Source organism: Oxyura jamaicensis, chromosome 1 (assembly GCF_011077185.1).
Source record: "Oxyura jamaicensis isolate SHBP4307 breed ruddy duck chromosome 1, BPBGC_Ojam_1.0, whole genome shotgun sequence".
Lineage (NCBI taxonomy): Eukaryota > Metazoa > Chordata > Aves > Anseriformes > Anatidae > Oxyura > Oxyura jamaicensis.
In genome coordinates, this window is record NC_048893.1 from 41,565,220 (window position 1) to 41,590,415 (window position 25,196).

The window sequence follows — 25,196 nt, forward strand, 5'->3', positions numbered from 1 at the left end:
TCTGGCATAAAAAAAGACTTTTGAAAGATGAAGTTTAGCTTCAGAAAACAAAAACAAAAAAGCAAAAACAAAAACAAGAATTACAGTCACTGTGCAACAGATTTTTGCTTTTTTAAATTGATCTTGTGTTCAGCTATATTGTAGTTATATATTTTACATTCCTGTTTAGAATCAAAACTGTTCACTCAAATTTCAAAATTTACAAAACTTGAACAGTTTTCTGCAGAAAAATAAAATATGTTGGCAATCTATTCATATTTTCATCACTGGATAACACAATCCAATTTTACACAAGTAACAAAAAATACTTACAAAGAAGAACAGAAATCTAAAATCACAACAAGAAAAGTATTTTATTTTACCTTCTTAATAGGTGATGTGGGTGTCCCTTGACCACCAGCTACCGAAGGTGCTGTCACAGCCACTGATGATGCTTGTGTACTTGTGGTGTTTGCATTATTAGTTACTCCTGCCAAGGTTTTGGTCTTATCTGAAAAATATTTACAAGATTCTCATTTTCATTTTTCACTCGTAACTCCCTCACTTCTATAACACAGAGCTGAATTTCTTTTGAACAAGTCTGACAGACAACTTTGCCAACAGTTTTACTTATTCCTCAGTATTTTCCTATTTCCATCCCAATGTATCTTAGTTAGGATCATCTTATTTTCATAACATTCACGCATATATTTTTTTACTTATTTTTGTTATTCAGGAAATATTAAAACACTCAGAGATGCACAGACAGAACCACAGACTCATGCAGGGTGAAAGCGGCCTACTTCAACCTCCCGCTCAAAGCACAGTCAGCATTACATACAGACCAGGCTGCTCAGGGCTTTGATAAGGCAGGTCTTGAAAACCTTCAGAGACAGAGGTGCCACAGCCTCTCCATGCAAACTGCGCTTTAGCAGTTGGTTAATCAGTGGGAGGTACATTGGCATGTAATAGTTAACTTGAACTACAGAAGATACTAATTCAAAGTAAAACATTTATTCTTGAATAACTGTGTATGTTGAGTATAAAGAAATAACCGCGTACAGAATCCAGACAGGGACTCTGGACATAAGAATTTAGCTGAGGCAGGAACTTGCTCTTCCTCAGAGAAACAACCAGAGCTCTGACTTTCCATTTGCTTTCTTCCTTCTTCCTCCCTTGTTTTTCTTATGTAAGTTTCACTGCCTACCTTCTCTGACCTCTTCTGCTCTGTCTTTCCTGCCCACATCTTTTGCTGTGTACCTTAATTCCTCTTATACAAACATACATATAATATCCTGGTTGTCATCCGACTGTTGGCATTGCACTTGCTTGAGCTTCGTAACCGAATCACAGAATGCTTTGGGTTGGAAGGGACGTTAATGACCACCCTGTTCCAACCCCCTGCCGTAGGCAGGGACACCACCCACCAGACCTGGTTGCTCCAAGCCACATCCAGCCTGGCCTTGAACACCTCCAGGGATGAGGCATCCACAGCTTCTCTGGGCAGCCTGTGCTAGTGCCTCACTGCCCTCCGAGTAAAGATTTTTTTCCTTATATCTAACCTAAAAACTACCCTCTTTCAGTTTAAAACCATTGCCTCTAATCCTGTCACTATACACCCCACTTCTGTTTCACCTACTCAAATTGTAAATTCTTCAGAGTATGTTGCTACATGCTATCCGTTCAGCACTGAGCCACATGGGGTTCAATCCCTACCAGTTTGGGATGCCCTATTATAAGCATGCCTTTATTTCTACATGACCCGTTTTAAAAGTGTGCAACATTTTTCTAGTGTTCTCATATCTAGCATTCAAATTCAGAGAACTACCACTGGTATGATTTGAAATCACACAAATAAAAATATATAAAACAAATAAAAAATATAAAAAATAGCTTGCACGACTAACTAAACTTAATAGAAAGCTCTTGTAAAACACAAGGGGAATTAAATGGTTTTAAACTTCTGGGTCATGGTGATAAAATGTTCAACAGCGCAATGTGGGCTGGCAGTATGAACTGAAAAAGGTTTACAGATGTATAACCAGATCTGCTGGAAGTTTGTAAACAAGTAATACAGCTTGAAAATACACAGTAAAAAGTAACAAGGGTGAAAGCACACAGAGAAAAATGCATTTTTCACAACAGCATTCTGAAATTATTTCCAGGACAGGCAGAACGCAGTATTATGCATGGCTGAGCTAATTTTCAAAAAACAGAACTATCTCAAAGGAAGTAAGTTTATAAACTGAATTGCTGAAAGTTTTGTTTATTTTTAGTGTGTTTTCTTGTCCTTTAGGAGATACTAGTTTCCAATTCATATTTTCCTGCTTGGTCTTACAGAGAGAAATGTATTTATTGTGAAGCTGTATGCTCACGTAATCAATGAATCAGAACAGAATTGTTAGGAAAACATTTCAAATAACCCAACAGATTAGAAATCATACAGTTCCCAGTACCTTAGAATACTGAATGACATTAAAATATTTTATAGCTAGAATGCTCTTTCTAAGCTTAAGATTTTTCAATAGAAAACTACCTTAAGCTGAATAATGGGAAAAAAAGGAAAGCACAAGCTTGGAATTTAGAGATGCAGTTCTACAGGGAAAAGCTTAAAGTCTGGCTTGCCAAATAAAGTATGATAAAGCTTTGTTGATATTAAAAAAACAAAGTTTACATAAATTAATTCTTGTGTCACAGTCAAATTTTCCTGGCACAAACTGTCTACTGGTAACGAAGAGAACACAGTTACCAGAGTCATAAAGTTCAGGAGACATTACAGTTAGTCCAGTTACTGAGAAAGTACTACATGTTATGTATCGTAAGGGTTCTGAGTTTATCCAAGTTCAGTCTCTGCAAGCAAGGGATGCAAGTATACTAAGTGAAAGAATAATTACAAAGCGTGACTGACTTTTGTTTGTGCTTATTATTGAACTGTTGGTTTCTTTCAAAATACAAAAATAATTATAGCAAACAGAATGTTTGGTTTCACAATACATTTTTGTTTCTGCCTACATCAAGTATTTATGATATACTGATTAGCTCTAAAATCCCTCTCTAACCTTACTATTTCAGGTGAATAAATTAGAAAAAAATGTTTTAAAATGAGAATTGACAGATCACAAAAATAGGTTTACGCATTTTAACAAACATAACTATGAAATATTAAAATGACATTTGTAATGCCATCTGCATGTCTATTATATTACTGCACTGTAATTCTAAATCACAGAATCACAGAACTGTAGGGGTTGAAGGGACCTTGAAAGATCATTAGGTCCAACCACCCTGCCAAAGCAGGATCCTCAGAGCAGACTGCCCAGGTAGGCGTCCAGACGGGCCTTGAATATCTCCAGAGAAGGAGACTCTACAACCTCTCTAGGCAGCCTGTTCCAGTGCTCCGTCACTCTCACCGTGAAGAAGTTCTTTCGCATGTTGGTGTGGAACTTCCTGTGTTCTATTTTGCGGCCATTGCCCCTTGTCCTATCCCCACAAACCACTGAGAAAAGGTTGGCTACATCCTTCTGTCTGCCACCCCTCAGATATTTGTACGCATTGATAAGATCCCTTCTCAGTCGCCTCTTCTCCAGGCTGAACCAGGCCAGAGCAGGCTGAACCTTCTCTTCTCCAGGCTAAATTCTAATTCTAAACCTATGCTGTTCTTACATCATTATTTGCTTTAAGTCTGATAATCTTTCAAGAAGAAAAAAAACTCAATTCCACTGAAGAACAACCTGTTGACCAAGGGAATTATTTGAAATGCTCTAGAGGAAAGATTCATCTTCCCTGAAGGTTATCAAGGAAACCTAGACAAGAGTTAAAGAAAGAGCAAAGGTATGCCTCATTAACCTCAGAAAGCAATATATTTTACTTTGTTGGATTTCAGATCAGTACCAGATCCTCCAGGTACCAGGAAAAAAAATAATCTGAAAATTGTATAGGACTGGTAAAAATCTGCAAGTTTCCTTCTCTTTTTCTACAACAGAATAGTTCCTATATGGATAAAAACAATAACTCCAGTAAGCAATACCTACAAATTATTACAAATAAAGCAGTGCTGGATGTGCCTGTAACTTCATGGTAAATTTAATGCACGCTCCCACCAGCTGTAATAGCATAAGCAGCTTGTCTTCCAAAGATACCAAGTGCAGTCTCACGCTGCACTAAAATATGCACATCCCATAGTGAAAAGAAGGAAAATAACTGTTATTTTTGAAATTCAATCAGTCACAACAGCAGTCAAGCATTGAAAACCTATACATCTGAAAAGACAAACAACAGAAGGAAAAATATAGAAGGCCAAATAAAGAAGGAATAATATTAGAAGGAATATATGTGAATAAATACAGTTGTTTTTTTTTTAAATTTCAAACACAGGGGTACTTCTCTATATTGAGTGATAATTATACAACAGATTTGTAAATCTGGATAGTGATTAATGGTGAAATAAGAACACATGGTTACATTGTTTGATTATAATTCCATTTACCTCCGTTTCATTCTTTCTTTTTCTTCATTTTTTCCCACCTAATTTCCATACACAGACTTTGAGACTCAGACACCTTTAAATACTCCCAGAGACCCATAAACAGGCAAAGCATTTAATGTCTCCCCTCATCTAGGCTGCATGAATAAATTTAAACATCAATTTTCAGCTTATTTTCAGAAGTACTGAGAAATGCGTTTCTTTGCATACAACTACAAACTTTTCCAAGAACATTCCTCTGGAAATGAAGTTGTATATGAAGCATATGTTAAAATAACACCTTTTGAAGTTTATTTCAGCACGTAATTGAGAGTAAGTCTACACACCATTACTTTATGAATATTTAAGATTGTCATATTCATACTGGTATTTACTTCAGATGGCAAGAACAAAGAAGAATGTTTGTGCACCTGCTGTTCCAATCTCTGTACCAGCTCCATAAGCAAACAGTGCTAATAGAGTCCTCATTTCTGCTTTGACTTTCTAACTTTGTCAATGTTTTTTGACATGCTGCTTAAGGCTTATATATTCCAAAAATTTAATTAAAATAAACTCTTAAATAGACAATCATCTAAGCAGATTAACTGCTTTAACCTCAGTAGCCATCAATAAAAACACTCTTATGATAGCTCTGTTATGACTTGACTTTAGACATACTTAAATGTGCTTTAAAATGATTGGAAGCTTAGTGAAATGCAGAAGTGAAACTTAACATACTTAACTATGCATCATATGATATTAAATAAGTAAATTAAAAAAGCAAACACTTAAGACAATACTCCGAAAAGCATACCTGTCTCTGCTTCAGATTCTGAGTCGTCATCTTCCTCCTCTTCACTAGAACAACTGGATTCATCCTTCTTTCCCTCTTCCTCTTCATCTACCTTCTCATGCTCCAGAGACTCTATACTAGATGCATTCTTTTCTTGCTCCATAATCAATGTCTCTTTACTGAATTTGAAAAAAAAAGAAAAACAAAACACCAAACTTAGTAAGTCCTGAAAAATTTATTAAAACATGTCAAGTAGGACTTTGTGACAGCTTGGGAAGTTATGCATCTCATTAAGAGCTCATAATTTTTCCTAGTTTACTTACTTTTTGAATGTTTTCTGTGTCTGATTATTATCCATGTTGGCTGTGGATTCAATTAGGGGAGATTTCTTTTCCCGTTTTTCACTATGAAGCTTCAAAACATAGAATAATGCAGTTAAATTGGTAAAAATGGTAGCAATGTGACAAAATTACTAGTGTAGGGAACTCTTCTTCAACTATAAAAAAATGCTATAAGATTCATACACTTTCATATTGTCAAAGTTCTAAAATCCCTAAAACTGTTGTTTCCATTGAGTTGCTGATTGTAGATGCAATAGATCATGAAATGCCTATTGGAGAAAGCAAGTAGGAGAGCACCTTCTATCTTCCAGAGCTTTCCGATGACTGTAACTGACCAAATAATGGCCTGAAAGAACAGCTGAGACAACTGGCATTACCTGAATTGAAGCCCTAAATCAAAACTTTGATTTTAATCTATATGCTACTCTGAGCTAACTGTGTACCATCATCACAAGTATAATAAAGTATAATATATACATATGCAAAAATCCTACCAGATTCTGCTTCTTCTGTAATTCTTCTAAATATCCTAGAATATCTTCATCTGCCACATCAAATGCTGTCTGGCCCTGGAGAAAGGGAGAAGAAAACCGCAGTTTTGTACAGGAGAATTTAAATACAACAGATTTTGATGCCTTATCACATTGGTGACGCAGGTAAGAAACAGAATTGTACAGAGAAATTAGAATACATAAGCCAAGCTCTATTGCAAACTGTTAGTCTGTCAGTGACTGAAAACAATTTTGCAATATTACTTTTTTAAAAATTGAAACAGAAGCATCTATACCTCATGAGTAAACACTTCTTTTAAGACAGAAAAACGTGACCCCAATAAAATTTTATTGTCCTTTGAAGGAAAATAAAACAGGCTGAAAGAATGTAATGCTCACAACATTAGTTCCGAACAACTATTCCCATAGAAATTGTATGGATGGACACATAACTAGTTAGTACCCTGTTCATCTTCAGACTACCATATACGGTTGATTTTTGAAGTTTAAATTATTTAAGAAAACAAAAACAGTCATACTTTCACATTTTTGCAGTAAAACTGTATTTACATTTTCCACTCTGTTTTAGAAAAGATCTGCTACAATTGTTTGCTCCTATCCCCCTTAGTGTGTGATTTTCATGGGATGTACTTGAATAAATGTCCTGCTGTGATTCATTAACAGAGAGTAATGCCATTAGCTGCAATTTCTTTGGCTTGCCGTATCTCACATCTACATAGTAATTACAATTCTTCAGTAGGCCAGATGCCCACAGGACAAGAGATTCTATCTTTAAGGTCAGAATTGGTAAAGGTTTCAAAAACTCCTTTTCTTCACCTCCATGTGAAGACAAGAAAGGCTGAAGCTCACAGTTTCACAAAGAAAGCCTAACTTCCTTGCTTCAATATTGCAATAGAATGTTTGCTATTTGGAAGCTTGCATTTAAACAAAATTAGTTTGGGATCTAGGCAAAGTCAAACAACCACTAGTACAAATGCAGCTGCATCAACATGCTGGGTGGATATGTTGAAATATGGTGAGATGACACCACCAGACAAGTAAATACTTCTGTACAAAAACCAGCAATAAAGACAGAGCTGTCATTTTAAAGTGGTCACAGCAGCTTATACAGATAATGAAATGTGTTTGTAGTTGTCTCATTGTTTATTTCAGTTTGTCAAAATGTTAACTAGGGACAAACATGCTCCTAATTACATTGCGAAGTCTGCCTTAAGTGGTTAGAAAGGACAGACCTTTAAACCACTAATTTTCTCATCTATAAAGCTTCTGACCATACACCAGAAGCATATGCTTCTTTCAACAAGTACTAACCAAAACGGCTTGAGGTCCTCTGACACAAACTATTCCATATAGCATAACACAGCACTAACTTGGAAACTAAACAACAAAATTATCTCAAGTTTATACTTGCATTGTGACTACAGTTTTTAATCTAGCTTTCTATTTTTAGGTAGCTATTAAGTGGGTTTATTTCCTAAAACCATCAAATTAGGCCTATCTTGGCCACAAAAAAAAAAAAAAAACACTTTTTTTTCTTTTTCCCTGTTATAATTGGAAGGTTTTATTTAAACTCAATCTATAGATGTCAATACCTGAAGTTAAGTGCCTACACAATAATGGCTGAGCTCTCTGTGATGCTAAGCAACTAACAGCTGAAACTAAACACAGTGGAGTTCTCAATCTTTATCATCTTTAAAGCAAAAACCTGTACTGGCTTACTTAAAAACACAACAGGTAAAACTTTCTTCATTTACACAGACAAGCCTTTACAACAAATAAAACAGCTCATATCTCTCTGTACCTCCTTTTTTTCTTATTCCTGTCCCAACACAGGTTTATGACAGTGCTTTCAGGAATACCACCCTCCACCTTTTCAAAATCCCAGTAGAAGTCTAATAGATAGCCTACTAAACTGGCTTCAACTAACTGCACCAGCTTTTGATTACCTGACACAAAACACAGCTATATACCTGATCTTAAGAAGTTCTGTAAATATTATACAGAAACAGAGTTGAGACTGTTTGAAATGAAATTCCAGATTTCATTCATTTTATTATAAGCTATCTTAACTTCTAATGGAAGAAGTCAACAAAGAATAAAAATGTTAAGCAGCGGTAGTTTTGCCTTTCTATAAATACTAGCAAATTCATGACCTAATTAGGAGTCTGTATCTACCTATTTCCCCAATTAACTTAAAAGAGTTATGAAAAAAATCAATGTTGGTCAATATACAATATTGACAGAAATTGGGAGCAGATCAGAATCTAGCTGTACAACATGGTGAAGAAAGCGACCTTCATCAATTACACAGTTCATCAAAGAGTCTCAGCTCCTTGTGACACCTATGTGAATCATTAATACATTTTTATCTGTTGGGAGCAAGATCTTGCAAAGCCAACAAACTACAAAAACCTTCATGTAGAGGTCAAGGAAATACAGCTTAGGTAGCATCCAAGTTATGTCCAGGGAGTCCACAGATGCCTAGAAGTTTCCTAGAGTGCACCCAAAGCAGCTTAGTGGTAACTTTTTAGTATTCCAACACAAGCTGTTTTTAAGAGTTAAAAGCAGAAGCTAATGCCCAACACTACTCAAAGGCATCATCATCGTCTTCAGCAAACACATGTTGACTGAATACACGGCCTCTATGCAGTCCATCTAGTCATTAATTTTGTACCTCTGAAACATCAACAAAACTGTTCTATTTTGAATTTTGTTGTAAAAGATCACACGGATCACTTAATATAGAAGTAACTATAAACTGGGCCTAGAAACTAATTTAGACAATCAGGGAATTTAGTTTTGAACACAAACATGCTGTTTTGACAAAACATGCATTATATAAAGCTCCATGTACAGTAAACAGCAGTTTATCATCACTTTTCTTACCCTGGCTTCTAAAGTCACTTTAGAGACCAGAACTTTGTATCTTGACAAGGATTACATAAAAATCCTACCACTTTGTTGACAGCCTCCATATCACATAGGTTTTCCACTAAAATGCGACATGCTTCTTCTTTACCCCAGTGAGCAGCAGCATGAAGTGGTGTCCAGCCATCATAATCTTTAATATTTACATCATAGCGAGCCTGTATTAAAAGCCTAAAGAAATTCAAACAATTAGACCTTGACACTGCTGACGGATAGCTAAACTGTCATAAAATAATTTAATTATTCTACAATAATACTTTTCTCCTTTGTCATTAATGTCAACTAAACATATCTTATTTGGGTTACTGTCATTACTTTTATTTCCCCTCAGAAATATTTGCCTTCTCCCTGTTCAGTGGGCATATTAATTTTAAGGAAAATTCAAGAAAAATATCCTTTTCTATTTTATTTGTTAATTTGTCTTTTTTTTTTTTAATTTATCCCTTTTCATTTCTTCCTATAAAGACAGGCATTTTTCTCTCTATGTGCAGTGATAGTGAAAAGTCTTTTTAAGAAAAAGAAGACTGTAAAATGCCAAAAAAGTTAGATACACGGTTCTAATCTATTAACTTATTAAAACATCCTTCTATTTTTATATTAGTTGCTTGAAGCTTGCATCTCCTCCTGTCGCTGACATTTGATGCTGTAACAGCCTAGTGTTTACATACTTCAATTGGTCTCTGAGTGGTAGCTGAGCTCCTTAAATGGAGGACCTGCTTTGCAGCATGCATTTAACACTCAGATTCAGTATGGCTCTGTTGTGACTGTTGAAGTGTCAACACACACTCAGCCCAACAAACTGTTTTGGGTAAATGGTTTTCAGCTCTCCGAGCGGAAAAATTATTTATTAAATTAATTATTTAAACAATTATTTAATAATTATTAAAAAAAAAAAACAAATAATCATGAAGTATTCTTTAATAAAAATCTCTTGATTTCTTAAGAGCCAATATACAAATATCCTCCAATGAGTCAACTTTCACACAAAGTCTTGCAGTCTTACATCCTACACAGAGCAGATTTTTTGCTATTTTGAAACCATCAAGAAAATTGCCTGAACATATACTTTTACTCCTCCTAGGAAAAGTACAGGAACTGTACTACAAAAAAGACACTAACGGCCAAAGGTTAAAAATCAACTACAACCCCACCCCACAGTTAAAGATATAAATCCCTTATAGATGCACACTATTTTAAAATACAAATTATTATTTCCAATGGAATTATTTCTCTTTATCATGTTGAAGCATCATTTTTTTATTATTTTATTTTATTTTTTTTTAAGCAGAACTCCTAATCAGTAAATTATATGTACTGGTCATAATGACTGAAAAAATTCTTAGTCAACTTTGGTGTTGACACAGCAAGACAATGCTCTGCAAACCTTAATGGTAGCCATACTTAAGCAGTTAGGGTGTGTGCTCATCTTCATTAATTTTACAATATATACCATATATAACTGTTAGTAGTCCTGCCAAGGCAGTCAAATACATTTATAATCACAGTAAAACAATGTATAAAGTTTGCTGTACTTCACTAAAAGCTGCGCTTTGATGAAAAACAAATGAAACTTCTGTTACTGAATATCCTTTGTGTTATATTGTATTACTGAAACACCATGGGTGAATTAGGGGACACCAAAAGCCTGAAGCCTTCCATGAAAGATTTCAAGAGTCATGATTTTCAACAACAATCTCAAAAGGCAAAATTAAATTCTCTTTTCTTTAGGTCTGAAAACCTTCACTCTGGATCACAGACTCTGCTCTAGGTATGCAAATAAACCTGGTGTTGTGAAAATATGCTTCACCCAGAATGCTAACTGGCATTAGAAAAATAATTGAACTTGTTTATACAGTTTGGCTTTAGGAACAGGAAAAGCTTTTTGTCAACTTTCTTTCAGAGTATTAAGGCTCATTATGTACACTGTGTTCACATTTTGAATGACATCTAGAAAACTAATAGCATCATGAATCATGAGTACTTGAAAACATCAAATCAAATTCTGAGGAAAATATGGTTCTAAAGATTGTGATTTTCAAACATACAATCCCCTGCAGTCGGATGTGCCCAATTCTAACAATTCCAAGCCACATTACCTCAACAAGACAATCAAATGGGAAAAATTCCCACTTAAATTATACTTACTTTAAGACTTCCGTATAGCCCTTAGCTGCAGCAACATGAAGTGCTGTACCACCAGATTTTGCATGCCTGACATCATTTATATGGCCACTGTTGAGCCACTGCCTTGCATCTCGAAGCATTATTCGTTCTTCTTCTTTTCGAGCTGCCTCTATATCAACTCCTAAAACAGATAGGGAGGGGGAAAAGACAGGACACAATGTTTTAATTCAAATACGTAAATACAGTTATATAGCAAATCTTATATCATGATTATGAGGTACAATATCACAGCTAAATTTTACGATTAGTATTAGTAGTATAATAATTATTATAATAGTATATAGCTAGATATGAGTATCTTTTTGAAGACGAACCCCAAGAGCTTACGGAAACATCCATTATAGCATCAGTATGACATTTTGCATGCATTACACAGTTTTTCCCAAAATAAAAATTTACTAAACCTGGCCCTCTGCTTTTAAGAATTTCTACCATCACAGTAACAATCACTAAAACGACCTGTTCAAAAAAGAGAGAAAATTTAAAGTTTAGCCTTATTAAGCACTAAAGTATTAATCTTGTTCATTTCTGTAGAAACTAGAAAACAGGCATGACTTTTTATACTAGTAGAAATCTATGGGAAGAAGAACAACCTATCTTCTAAAGATTGGCAAATACTTACAAGATAGAACTATATTTTTCATACTCTCTAAAAAAAATTTGTTTAAAAAAAGTTTGTCTTCTATCACTGTGGAACAGAACCTTAAATAGCCAAACCTTTTGAGATCTACCTTTAAATTATCAGGTAAAAAACAAACAAAAAAGCCACACTGAAACCATTTGTACAGCAGATTCTCACTTAAAAAAAAAAAAAAATACACTGATGAAAGGCGGGAACACAATATAACATTTACAATTATACACAGCAGTTTCAACAGGTAGAAAAAAAAGCTCAAGGCCTAAATAACGCAGCAGAAAAGTGGACTTGAAGAGAACAATGCATGAGTATTGCTCTATCTATGCTGACTGAACACCAACAACTTTGCAAGGAAATGGGACTCAGGAACTGTGGTTATCAAGAGTGAAAATATAACGGGAGAAAGAGAAAACTCATCAGTAGACCAACCCTCAGCAAAATGACTTTACACATATGATCTGTCTTAAACACTGACATGCAAGGTCTTGAGAAATATACACTGTTCTTCTGAATTTTTATTTTCTCTTGGAGCAAAATACAATTTTGACATGACAAAAACAAGTGAAATCTGGAAACAGGTATTGACTTACTGGATACAATCACAAACTTCAACAGTAACCTTCACAGCCCATAAAGCAGAAATTAAACTTTTTTTTTTTTTTTTTTTTTTTTTTTAACACTGAGATATGAAAGCTCTCCTGCTCCTGGCCTCTGAACTAATTCAACCTTCTTTCACCCATTCCCAAACTGGTTTTTTTCAAGCAGTCATTTTTGTATCACATAAATCTTCTAACTGCCCAACTAATCAAGCACAATATAAAGCAATCAAAAATAAGCCTATGGAAACCTAGAACATCTCTTTTCAACACTACTCTACATAATTAATTAATTTTAATTTATTTTCAAAGCCTTCATAATGAACTGCAATTTCAGGCTCTAATGTCTTCAAAGAAACTGAGCTATTCATCCTTTACAGAGTGAATGAATGCCCAGAGTATGGAAACCAAACAAAATCCAACTTGACTGTTGCCCGTTCAGACATGCAAGAGGAATTGAACTGAGGGATAAAAAGGTCTGCATTAAAGAAATCATGAATATCACAAAAGGAAAAGATAGGAATGATATATAAATGATCATATGTAATGTAATGTATTATTTCTACTACAGAATAGATATATATGGTCAAACAGACTACAATAAATCAGATTCATCAAGTTTTACTAATCCACTAACAACTAAAAAGCCAGACTTGGAACAACAAACTGGCAAACCAAAAGCAATTACACTGGCACTGCTGAAATACCCTTAAGGCAGTGGATGGCAGACTGAGGTTTGTATTACGTTACATATGAATTAGATTTTTCTTGATTGTTTTTTATAGCACAAATATAATAAAATATCCCTCGCTGAGAAACCCTTTGATTAAATTAGGGTATTATAACACATCTATTGCCATAACAAAAACTGCAATTCACCTACTATACAAGTTAAAAAACAAAACAAACAAACAAACAAAAACACTTGAAAATGAAATGCCATGACATTTCATGACATGCATGAAAATTTCAATGACATCCAAACAGAATGAATGGAATTATTACATGCTTCTGGAAACATAAGGTGCCATTTGTTTGGTTCGGGGTAGCATATGACATTGCTAAACTCCTTTTTCACCCAAGAAAAATGCCTGTGATACAAGGAGGCTGAGGTGTCAAATTCTTCCCTTTTGGTATACAAGCAATGATAAGATCTAACTAGTCATATTCACAGAAAACTAACAAGAGATCACCATACCTGAAAAAGTAGTGTTTTTTTTTCATAAATAACTTGCATTTTTTTCTGTTTTTAAGCATTATTATATAATGCAACTTCAAAACCCGAGGCTTTCCTTTTTATTCAAATTAGCTACAAGCAAATTTGCAATAGACTTATTTTTGCATTCTTCAGCCAATTCAAACCATAACAGATATTCCATTGCAACAAATATGCAAAAAGGAATTTAATTTAAAAAACAAAAACAAACAAACAACAACAAAAAACAAACAAACAAACAAAAAAAAAACACACCCAAAAAGTTGGACAAAAGATTCTGTTCAGTAAGTAAAACTGGTAAAACTTTATGTCAAGGATGGATTTAAAGATATAACTTTACTAAGAATCATAAAATAACGGAGGCAGGTAATATTTGAAGTGTTTTAAGCAGTCTTTCTATAATTTCTAGATTCATTCACTTAATCTGCTAAAATAGTCATTTCAGCCTCTGCAATTTAATAAAAAATAATAGCAACTGCTGAAAACCCATTAATCTGGGTAACCTCTGCAAGATACAGGAAGACATGATTGTCGAAGCACTAAGCAGAGCCTAAGGAAAAGCTAAAATATTGAAAGAACATGGGGTAAAAATTAAAAAAATGTATGTTTCTACAACTGTCCATCTTAACAACAATGTATGACAAATAAATCTGAACAGAGATTAAATTTCACATATCTAAAAATCTTTATAACTCTGATATGAAGAATTAAACCCAGAAACTTTGAATCAACGATGTATTTATGATCACGTATTCTCATTCCTCCAGAAGATTTCTACATATTGTACGTATGAACTAGTGCAAACTGTAAATTTTTGGGGCCTTTACATTTCATTTTCTTTCAGAATGACACAGCAGTGCGGATCAGCAGATCTTGGGAAAATAATTCTCTAGAGTAAAATCATTTACATTTTAGTGTTTCCTGCCAGGCACAATTATGCCAATAAGTGGTTTATTTATCACGTTAGGCACACTTATGTCCATCCCCTTCTTGCATGCCAGAGTTCTAAGTGAAAATGCTGGTGGCACAAGTAACTTTCTGCAGGCGAACAACCCTACATAAATTCCTTTCAACGGAAAATTGCTCACGTGTCTGTTTTGAAGCACTTTTGAGAAAACGTTCCTCCAAAAGCCTGATCCTGAACTTCCAACAGTGAACGTTTGAGCATAATTTCTACGTATGCCTAGAGAACTAAAGAATTATGTCAAAATATTGATGCTTTGGCAGAAAAAGTAATAGATGTTAAATATAATACCCTGCGAGTATCACAAATGAATGTATCTGTGAAGCCCAAACAAGACATAAAGGCTGTAGAGGACCAACAGCTGCATCAATATGTTATTTCACAAGACAGCACATTTCTGATCGTGTTTCAACAGATGAAAATAAGAGAATCTTGCCGATCTAAATAAAACACCTCACCGCACTAACTGGCACGAAAATGGGAATTTCTAGGAACTTTGTTTTATAGAAAAAAGGCTGTGCTCTGAGATAAGCTAAATATAGTTCCCACTATTAAATACAGCAAAGAGAACACGAACAGCCTTTATTATACCTTATATGGACCTTCCTCCTTGCTTTTGCTTTCACGACTCTGCCCTGAGACACCAGGGCGAAGGATCCCGCTGCCGCACCTTTCCACCACCACTTCCTGCCTCCGGCCCGTAGATGGCAATGTGCTGCTGCCTCTCGGCTCCAGCCTCGCTTCCAACACCTCTGCATTAACCTCCGGCAGCCCAAGCACCGCTCCGATCGGTAATAATTTACTGCGAATTGCTCTCATTTCTCCTGGTCGAGACGTGTCAGTCAGCAGCTGTGAGGAGGTCTGACACGCCGGGCTGCGCGGGGAGCGGGCGGCGGGGCTGAGCGGGACCTGAGGCGCTGAATCAGAGCCGGAGCGCGGCTCGGCCATATAAAGGCATGTTTCATAGACAGCGCCGGCAGCAGCGGCCCGCTTTTTGACTTCATCGAGTTAATGTTTATATACAAACGTAATAGTTCACATTTCAGCCGCATAAACAAAGCTGAGTTAAGCAATACATTCGAGATCGTCTCATTACATTTACCTATAATTAAGAATGAGGAACACTGGCTTCTCCTTGGAAATGAGAAGCGGCCTGCCTCCCGCCCCAGAGGAAGCGCCGAGCCGTACCCTCACCTCCTGATTCACCTCACATCACCTCTCCCCACCAGCTCACCTCCCGAGAATGTAGCCTACCATCCAAAATAACCACTTGAGCGGTTAAAAACACTTTTAAAAGGACTTCTGATGATAAATAGCCTGCCACCACTGAAAAAATTGCTTCAGACTGTAACGCTTAACCCCACTGAAGACTTGAAGGAGAGGCAGCGTTTAGAGCTGGCCGGCTTTAAATGTGATTAAAGTGGCAGCTAGGATTGTGGCAATGGCCAAGCAAAACAGCTCTCAAGTCTGCCAGCTTTCACCACTGCACATGAAAAGACTTTACTAGCAAAAGACAGTTTCCATAGCTATGGTATGCTGAAATACCACACAGCTGACATATAAAGGGTCACATCAAGAAACTGGAAATAGTGCTTTTAATGTAAAGGTAACGATTTCTGTGGATTGCAGTGGCATCTATATACATGGGACTGGTCCATGATAGAGCCATCTGACATATGTTTACACAACAAAACAGGTGCTAGGAGAAGTTTTTGTATAACACAAAATAGTTAAAACATACAGTGTGCAAAGACTGTAGTTGTTCAGCACTACACCTAAATAACTTCCATAAAACAGCTGGTTTTCCTATTAGTGAAGTGTTCTGTTCAGATCTGTGTCAAAAAAATCTGTATATATTACTATGGCATGTTTATAATTTACCTTCTCACAAAGTATAAAATTAAATTGTGTTTTAAGCTTGAAAATAATTAAGCTATTACTTGTTCACTCTAGAAATAATGTAATATTTATTTATTTATATACCAAAACCAATAGAAAAGTATTAGAGAATGCTGCAAAATTAGTCCAAATTAGACAAAATTCAGTAAACAATCTTTTTTTTCTCCTTTGAAGGTTCAGGTAGAAAAATGCTTTCCCTACTGTCAGAGTGCTGTGGCTTCATCTACAGGATAACAAGTGCGTTAGTTCAGGATGACTGCATAGCACGCTGTATCAAGACAGGCCTGCTATATGCTCAGCAGAATACAAGGTGGTCTTGTTGGGGGACCTGTGGCCCACATGAGAAGACACAAGAAAAGAGAGAAGAAGCCTGAACCAAAGGTCGCAGTTTAGAAGTGTTGCACACGGAGATCAGAATAGCTGAAGAAAGACAATACTAACAGACAAGTTCTGTTCTTTTTGTGTTCTTTTGTGTTCTTTTGTGAATCCTACCAAAAGGACATGTAAAACAGGAAGATTAATTATGATGGCTGACCACCTCCTCTCTAGACAGTTCAGATTTTGTAATCTGAATGCTAGAACAGGATGAGCAAACACTTTGGATCCTTCTCTGCATTAAGCCTGCAATGGCACATAGAGCCGAATTGTATTCTATGATTTCTGCCTGTGAATTTAGCATCTCCAGAGGCTCCCATTTTCAGTGCTGTAGTTAGATATGCCCTTAAATTGTAAGTCAATGTTTGTGAAAATTGGTCATAAATACAAACAAACTAATGAAGGCTGAACTGAAAGACTGTGATTTAAATTTTTCCTCTATAGCCTCAAGGCCTGTGGAAGCAGCAAAAAGGATAAGCTAGCATGGTCATTCTCCTCAGATCTCTAACAGAAACAATGTCAAACATCATCACTTCAAAATATCTGAAATCACATCAATCAGATCAGCCTGATCCACAAAATAGCCCTCCCTTACTGCTGATGCCAATATGTAGAAAGCCATATTCATTGCATTAACTAAGCAACGCAAAAAAGGAACTATAATAAATGTAGGAATAAATACACATTAAAAAGTTGCCGAAGACAAGAAAGAAAATGTCTACATAACTGTCACGCTGCATGTTATATCCACACAGGGGTAAGATTTTTGGCACCCAGGTTTGTTCCTTGTCAAAATAAATTGGCTTATTTTCCACTACCAGTAACACTGAAATGGGGTTTAATGTTCCAGAGACCCCACAGTTGATTTGGTTTATCAAAACTGCAGTATTGCTTTATTTAATACAAGGAGCAATGGTAAAGCTGGAATCATATTTGCATTTAACCACATGTACATTCAAAGATGAAACTGTCACAATACCTCAGTGTTAACTCCACACTGACATAAACAATTAAGTTATTTTAGAAATTTGAAATCTAGCCACAACATATGTACAATTGGGCACTTTTCAAGTGACCATGATCTTGGCTAAATAGTCATTCTGTATGTATTATTACTTCATGTGCAAGTTAAGGATGCCACCAAATGCACATTATTTAAAATTTTATGCTGAGGCTCCTGTGTCTTGTGATTTATTAAGATACACACTCCCATTTCATACTCAGATTCATACCCTTTCTATTCCATCCTCATTCGCGATCATTAAATATTTCCTGTGATTTTATCCCTTCAGGTAAAAATCCTTAGTTTTTACATCTTCAGACACAAATTCAGAAGGAGGGATGCTACTTGCCTTCTTCCCTGTTTCCACAAAACTGCAACTCCTAAGTGGTCTTACAAAGAAACGAGGTAGAAGATATATATATCTTACATATGAAATATGTATATATAAAACAATGAAAAGAATAATTCATATAAAACAAAGCACACATGAAATACCTAGGTTGAAACCTTGCAAAACTAGTTCTAGATAGATTTAACAGCAAAGAATATAGACTTTTCCAAGTTCTGTAACAGACCTATAAGCAGGCATTAATACCAGTTCCAAGTATACATGCACATATATGTATATATAAAATGTGTGTGTGTGTGTATAAATATATATATACACACACACATATTATGTGTAGAGCACCGTTATCACCAGGAAGGCAGAAATGGAGGCACGAATGTTTAAAGTGTGGTCACTCTTAAGGACAGCACGAAGTCCCCTGTTCTCCAGAGGGCAGTCAAACCACTTTGAAGCAGAGTCCTGGGAAGTTTCTCACCTTACATGGTGCCTCCCTCAACCAATATATTTCTCAAATCATCATAGAGAGACCAGTCTTCTGAAAAACCTTCAGCCAATCCTGGCATAAACACGTAGCAGGAATGCTTGAAAAAGGTTTTCCATAGCAACTGAAATTCATTATTTTAAAATAGTTTGGATTATCCCTTTGGAAGCTAACAGCTACACTGTGGGAACATCTCCTTTCTCCTCAGGCTTATAAAAACAGTGCCATAGATATTCTACTGTAAGTTTTAAATATAAAATATGTAAACTACACCGAAATTTTCAACGAATTGTGGCATTTAGTTTAGGTTACCAATGCTGACTTTACAATTGGGCTGTTCAAAATAATTAAACTTGAAAAAAGAGTAAAAATTAATGCTGAATCTGCACTGTAAAAATGTACATAAAAACTTATAGCAATATATTATCAATAACATATACGGGAGGTTTTGCAAGAGTCTTCTTTTTCTGAATAATGTCAATTTTACAAAGAACCACAGCCAATTAATATAGCATGCCAGTGAAGTCAAACGTATCAAAAACTACACAGAGAATTTAGACTGAGGTACACTCCAGAAGTGACTTTCCATCAAGAATTAAAAGTATTCTTAATAATAATAATAATAAAATAATAACAACTGTGCTTTTGTCCAAACTAATTAAAATTGACAAAAAATATTCATATCTATCTAATCTGGAGTCTTTTATGTGCTAGCTATGAGAATTATCAATTAAAATTAAGTTAGCAGCAATAAATAATTGAATCAAAGTCTTTGTTGAATCTACAGTCTGCTTCTATGTATTAGCACCCATCTCTTATTTCCCTCTATATCATGTCACCACTTTATTTTCAACATTTCCTTTGGGCATTAAACGGTTTAAGCGTACAAATTAAACCACAGCAAAGCCTGAAGCAATTCTTGTTTTCTATTACATTATGTAAATCTGTTTTAGAGATATAAAATCAATGCTACAAAAAATTAACATAGGAAGAAGACTTTTAAGAGAGAGTAAGATGGCCAGAAGTAATGGAGATGCAGCTCCCTAGCACGCGCCTCACAAAGGCTCCATCTTCACAGACTGCGATTTTCCTTCAGAGTATGATGCCTACACCATCCCTCTTCTTGTACTTAGAGTTTTGGGATAGTAATGCATGCCTATGAGACTCAGGACGATGAGTCAACAACATCTGAATGTTCTCCCATCTGTGGAATGGGAAAACCTGAAATTTTCAAAAACCCTGGAAAAACCACTTGAGGATTGCAAAATGGGAAATAGCAATGTAAGGAGGTAAAAAGGATCAGAGAAAAATGAATCAGAGTTTTTTTAGAGGCCAGTCCCTCTTGCAAAGATGTCACTGCTAGCATTGCCCCAGCCATTTTCTAGGAGTAAAATGGACATATTTAGGATATATGTTTTAAAATGATACTATCAAAATTTGATACCTTTCCATTAACTGTTACATGAATGCTCACGTGCATGGTGCTCTCAGGGGGGCACACAAATTACCAGATTGAGCTTAAAGTTTCCTGACTGGCTGTCAGGCCTAAAACAGTTTAAGGCTCCTTATCCTAAGAAGTAGTTTCAGACATTTGGCATAGCAGAAGGGTACTTGAAAGGTCAGAACTAGATGCAAAGGGTGGTTTATGTAACACGGTATAGTTGTTTACGCTTGTTTCAGTTATTCTAGGCTCTCAATGGAAAGGAGTTCCCTTTGGGCTGGATTCACTTCATACTAACACTGACAGACATCTGAGTCACCCTAAAAGTGCCTATTTCCCTCCCACGGTAATTTACTTCAATAGAGACGTCTTACTTCAGACACATTTTAAAGCTGGGACATAGAAGTCTGCATCCCAGATGGATTGTATACCACCCATACCATCTGAACACCAGTTAAATTCTGTTGAGGTGAGTGAATATAGGAATGCAACCAACACCTGAGTTCAGTACTTCCAAGTTCTTTCTTCTCAAAAGGCTGGGATGACTTAAAATGACTGGAACACAGCTTCAGCACTGTACACTGTATTGACAACCCTTTTTAAAAATAATTGAATTTAAAGTTGCTAAATTAACACAAGTTTTCAAAAGCATATTTAGTGTTCAATAAACAAAAACAGCCTTTCAAATTCAAAATTACCTTGTCTATTTACTTCATTCTGAAGCAGCTCTTCCATTGCTTCTTCTTCAGCAATATCTAATGGAGTGTCTCCTTCACTATTTACAGCTCCTACATGTGCTCCTTGGCTAATTAAATACCTGCCAATAGAAAAGGAAAAACAAACTTTTTGGTAAACAAAAAGAGAACATGAACTTCAACGTAATAAAGCTGATGCAAAAAATAGCAGCCATTAAGATATCAGATGCAATGGATATACATATGTACACGTACAATTAATAGAAGCAACCATATTTGGTATAAGCAAAAAAACCCTCATGACCACCTACAATCCCTGAATACCTATATGTCTCTTTATCATACTACCCATTTACATGAATAGAATTTCAGTTTGCCACAAAGATTTCCAATCATATTTAAATACATGCTTGCATGAACTGAAAGAAGAAAATGGTTAGGTGATGAACAAAAGCAAACAATGGCTGAAACACCAACACCCATGAGCTCCATGTATTAAGCTACTCTTCCTAGAACATCCATATTTAGTGGCACATCATCTTTCTCTAATCATTCTTTCTATACCCATATATTTCTTGGAATGATGACTCTTAGTCTCTAAGGCATGTTCATAAAATTAATAAAACCAAAATCACCTCTGGTCCTAAGTATTCCCAAAGTTAGCTTTTCCTGGGGAAATGAGAGAGAGAGCAAGCAAGCAGTACTTTGCCCTCTATTCAAGTCCCACGTGTCTAACTGGTTTGTTATTTGAAGTACTGCTATCTTAGGATGCCAACAACCTGGACTCAGTAGAATTGATTTCTGAATTTCAGATTAAGTCAAATGGATAGATTCCAACAATAAATTGAGAAAGGATTAAGTTATTTCACAGTTTTAAACCATAAGCCTATGAAACTACTGAGGACCTACACCATAAAATGTAGTCGGCTTCTAAGAAGAAATGAACAATACAGAATAGTCTTACACTTTCTGACCATAACATTTCTATTTACCTAACAAATTAAACTGTTTGAGCCACAATAGCACCCAGCAAAAGCATGACATTACAAACATACCTTCTGTGTCGCAGAGCTTAATTTACACCTTCCATATATTTGAGGAAAAGAAATGAAAGGAAATACTCAGACTTGAAGAACTAGTTACCCACTTGGTAACAGGTACTGAAAATCAAAAGTGCTTTTTTAACCTCACTATGGTGGAATGTCAAATTATGCAGAAATTGATCACAAAATTAATCCACCACTGATACAAATACTTGAAAATATTTCCATTTAACTACTGCCAGTTACTAATGACAGATTCCAGACCTAGGATCATTTTTTCCTTATCTTTATTCAACAACTTGGCCCTTCAAGTATCCACCTTCTTCTCTTTTTTTCTGATGTATGATTTTAACAGCACTTGTTATTAAACCTCTGCAATTAAGAAAAGGTAATGACTGACAGGCCACAAAATGGAAATGAATTCCCAGAAGTGTAACTGTATCTCCTGGGACACATACCATCAGTTGACACTACCAGCTTTGATGCTGGTATGTGGTGCTGTTTTTATTTTATTCCTCTTGAAAGAGCATTGCTGTGACCCTTAACCCCTCTTGAGCGTAAAGAATTAACTTCTGCTTGAATGAAAAATTATTTCAAAGTAACTGAAGTTCTCAACAATACTAGTTCCACTGTTTCAGGAGTTACACAGCATTTCAGATTACATATCAGATAATTGCTATACAGGGTATTTGCTGAACAGGCAAAAACAACAGGGAAACATAACTTTCTAGCAATGTCAAAACTTTGGACTCAAAAACAAGTCAACCACCAACAAAAATATCCTTATTAAAAAAGAAAATCCCCAGTCAGCATTCAGGTACTTTTCAATTTCCTTTTTCTAAAATAAACATAGAATTGTTATTTTACCTGTTTCTACCTAATGCCTGCAGGGAAAAAAATAAGCTACTTTTGTAAGGAAAATACGTACCTCATTGAAGTGGTTGTATTTTGTTCAACCTGTTCATTCAGTTCTAGACATATAGATAAAAGGATACAGTGCGTAAGATACAGGGCATAAGACTGCTCCTGATAAAAGGAGCAGTGCATAAGAAAGTGCAGGGAATGAACAAAAGGCTATAGTAACACTTCAGAAAGTTATTTAGCCATGTGAACAACTTCATGGTTTTTACTTTAAAGTAAAATCCCAAAATAAAGCAGCTTACACATCAAAATGAAACCAGCCAAGTTGGAGGATCAGAAGGGCTGGAGAAGCGGAGTTACTGAGTTCCCCTTTGCATGTGCTTACAGGGTTTTGGTTTTACTGGGTCAGCAAAGGAAGAGCCATTTGATGAAAAAGGAAATGGTGAACCTGCTCCAAATTCACATTTGAATCGAAGGGATGGAAGAAGCAGGAGAAAGCTGACTTGCTGGGGAAGTGAGAACATCTCTGCGGTGATGGTCCCTTCTCAGCCTTCCCTTGGCCACTCCATCCAGGCATCCCTCTGCTACCCACACCGCAGGGATGAATAATGAAATAGGAATACCCACTCTAAAAAAAATGTTCAAATGCCAACTGTTCTAAAGAAACCTTCTAAACTTGCTAATGAAAATAAATGTTTGTTCTGTTTTTCATGCCATTCAATAACAGATGCCACTAACTTGAACATGTTTATGTATTTGTTTATTTTCCTTTATAGTAGTAATAGTTTCAGCAAAGCAATGACAAGGTTTAGATGGTGCATGAAGTTAGCCTGGTGCCTACAGGATCATAGCTTTAATTAGGAAACCTGGCCGTGCCATGGGAAGGGAGAACAATCATTTCAGATGTGTAGGTGGCCTGACTCTGCATCATGTACAGAGCGAAAACAGATTTGGTAAGCAAGATCAAGAGAATGATGCTCCGTGTTTTTAAGGCATAGCTGAGCAAAAGTCCATATAAAATAACCCTACAAATACATATTTTTTAAATCACTTTCCAAATGAACTGTACTTCAAGCTAAATATTAATTAAAACTATTATTATGACTTCGAATATGGGCATATTTGACATTTCACCTATTCCGGTACCATATAACTGAAATTTTCAGATGCAACAGTGTATTATTTTGTGTGCATATTTATGTATGCATATTTAAAAAGTTATCCACGTTTCAAAACGAAAGCAAACAATTGCTCTTTAAAAGCTTTAGTAAATAGGTACTACTTTCCACTTTAAAATTTCACCTTTCTAAAATAAGAAAGGAAAATAAAACTTTAATTTCCTCATCTGATATTTAATTGATACATCTCCATGGTATACAGTGAAAAAGAAACTGGAACAGTGCAATAAAAGCCTAAAACTGTGGCCTTTGATACCAAGTCCAGAAAGTGGTGCTTTATGCAAAGTAGGATGCAATGGAAAAGTTTAAAAAAATTGGACTCCCACAGCCGCCCACTTATAAAACATTTTGGAATGGCACTTAGTGTCTTTTGTAATTTGTTTTTTGTGATATAGATATGTTCAACAGACAGCTATAAAAGAATAATTTGGGAAAATATGACAATTTATATAACGTTCTGGTAGGTGCTCATTCAAAATGTAAGTAAATGAGAAGAGAACAGTAGTTTGATCTATGCCATGTTTATTTGGGGGGACAAGGCTTTCAGGTGTTGATATTCAAGCTAAAGCACCTATTTTAGATACTGCTGTGGCCCAAGTATAAAGAATCACAAACATCCTACAAATACCAGGGAAGACGAGCAGGAAAACAAAATCGTCCCTGACACTTTTGCCCTGCTGTTTCCATGACAAGTTTTATGCAGTCTGGGTAAGACTGGAAGAAGAAGTTTGCTTTTATGATAGCACTGCTTTAGGAAGGTGAAAATACTTCTATCTGAAATCTCTGTTTTAGGAATCATTGCTATATATTCCTCAATAACTATAAAAGTATAAGCTGAAGTTAATGACCTTAGGAAAAAAAAAATAAAAAAGATGATGTGTTTACTTAAAATCATTATTATGTAACCCAGACTCTCTCCTATCACATTATGAAAAGTATATTTTAACGTTTTTAATAAAGAGATGGGATCTCAGTATCGCTGAGACAATAAATAATAACCCTCTGAGATTACTGTATGAAAGCCACAGAGTCCTTACCAAAACTAAGTTCAGGAATTGCAAGTTAAAAATTTTACCCTGCAATTTGGCCTACAGTCTGAATAAAAAATAAAAGGAATAATCATCTTCAACTGATGATTCTTTTGGTTGAAAATTTATTAACAAAATGCACGTGGAGACACGAAGTAAGCTGAGCGGAAGATGCCTCTGTGAAGACTGTATATGCAAACTCGAATCTTACTCAGGCATTTAGGAAGCATT

The 25,196-nt window shown here is 35.6% G+C and overlaps 1 protein-coding gene across 10 annotated transcripts in view; it reads right to left on the minus strand.

Annotated features, from left to right (window-relative positions):
* Positions 1 to 25,196, minus strand: part of PPP1R12A (protein phosphatase 1 regulatory subunit 12A) — a 126,094-nt gene that overhangs the window by 42,085 nt on the left and 58,813 nt on the right. For all 10 annotated transcript variants that reach the window (XM_035334857.1, XM_035334877.1, XM_035334824.1 and 7 more), the window contains exons 3-9: positions 20,859 to 20,977; positions 11,161 to 11,320; positions 9,042 to 9,186; positions 6,070 to 6,144; positions 5,558 to 5,646; positions 5,256 to 5,413; positions 363 to 490 (exon numbers count right to left, since the gene is read on the minus strand). In XM_035334857.1, coding sequence (XP_035190748.1) covers positions 363 to 490; positions 5,256 to 5,413; positions 5,558 to 5,646; positions 6,070 to 6,144; positions 9,042 to 9,186; positions 11,161 to 11,320; positions 20,859 to 20,977 — 874 coding nt within the window. The remainder of the gene's footprint in view (positions 1 to 362; positions 491 to 5,255; positions 5,414 to 5,557; positions 5,647 to 6,069; positions 6,145 to 9,041; positions 9,187 to 11,160; positions 11,321 to 20,858; positions 20,978 to 25,196) is intronic.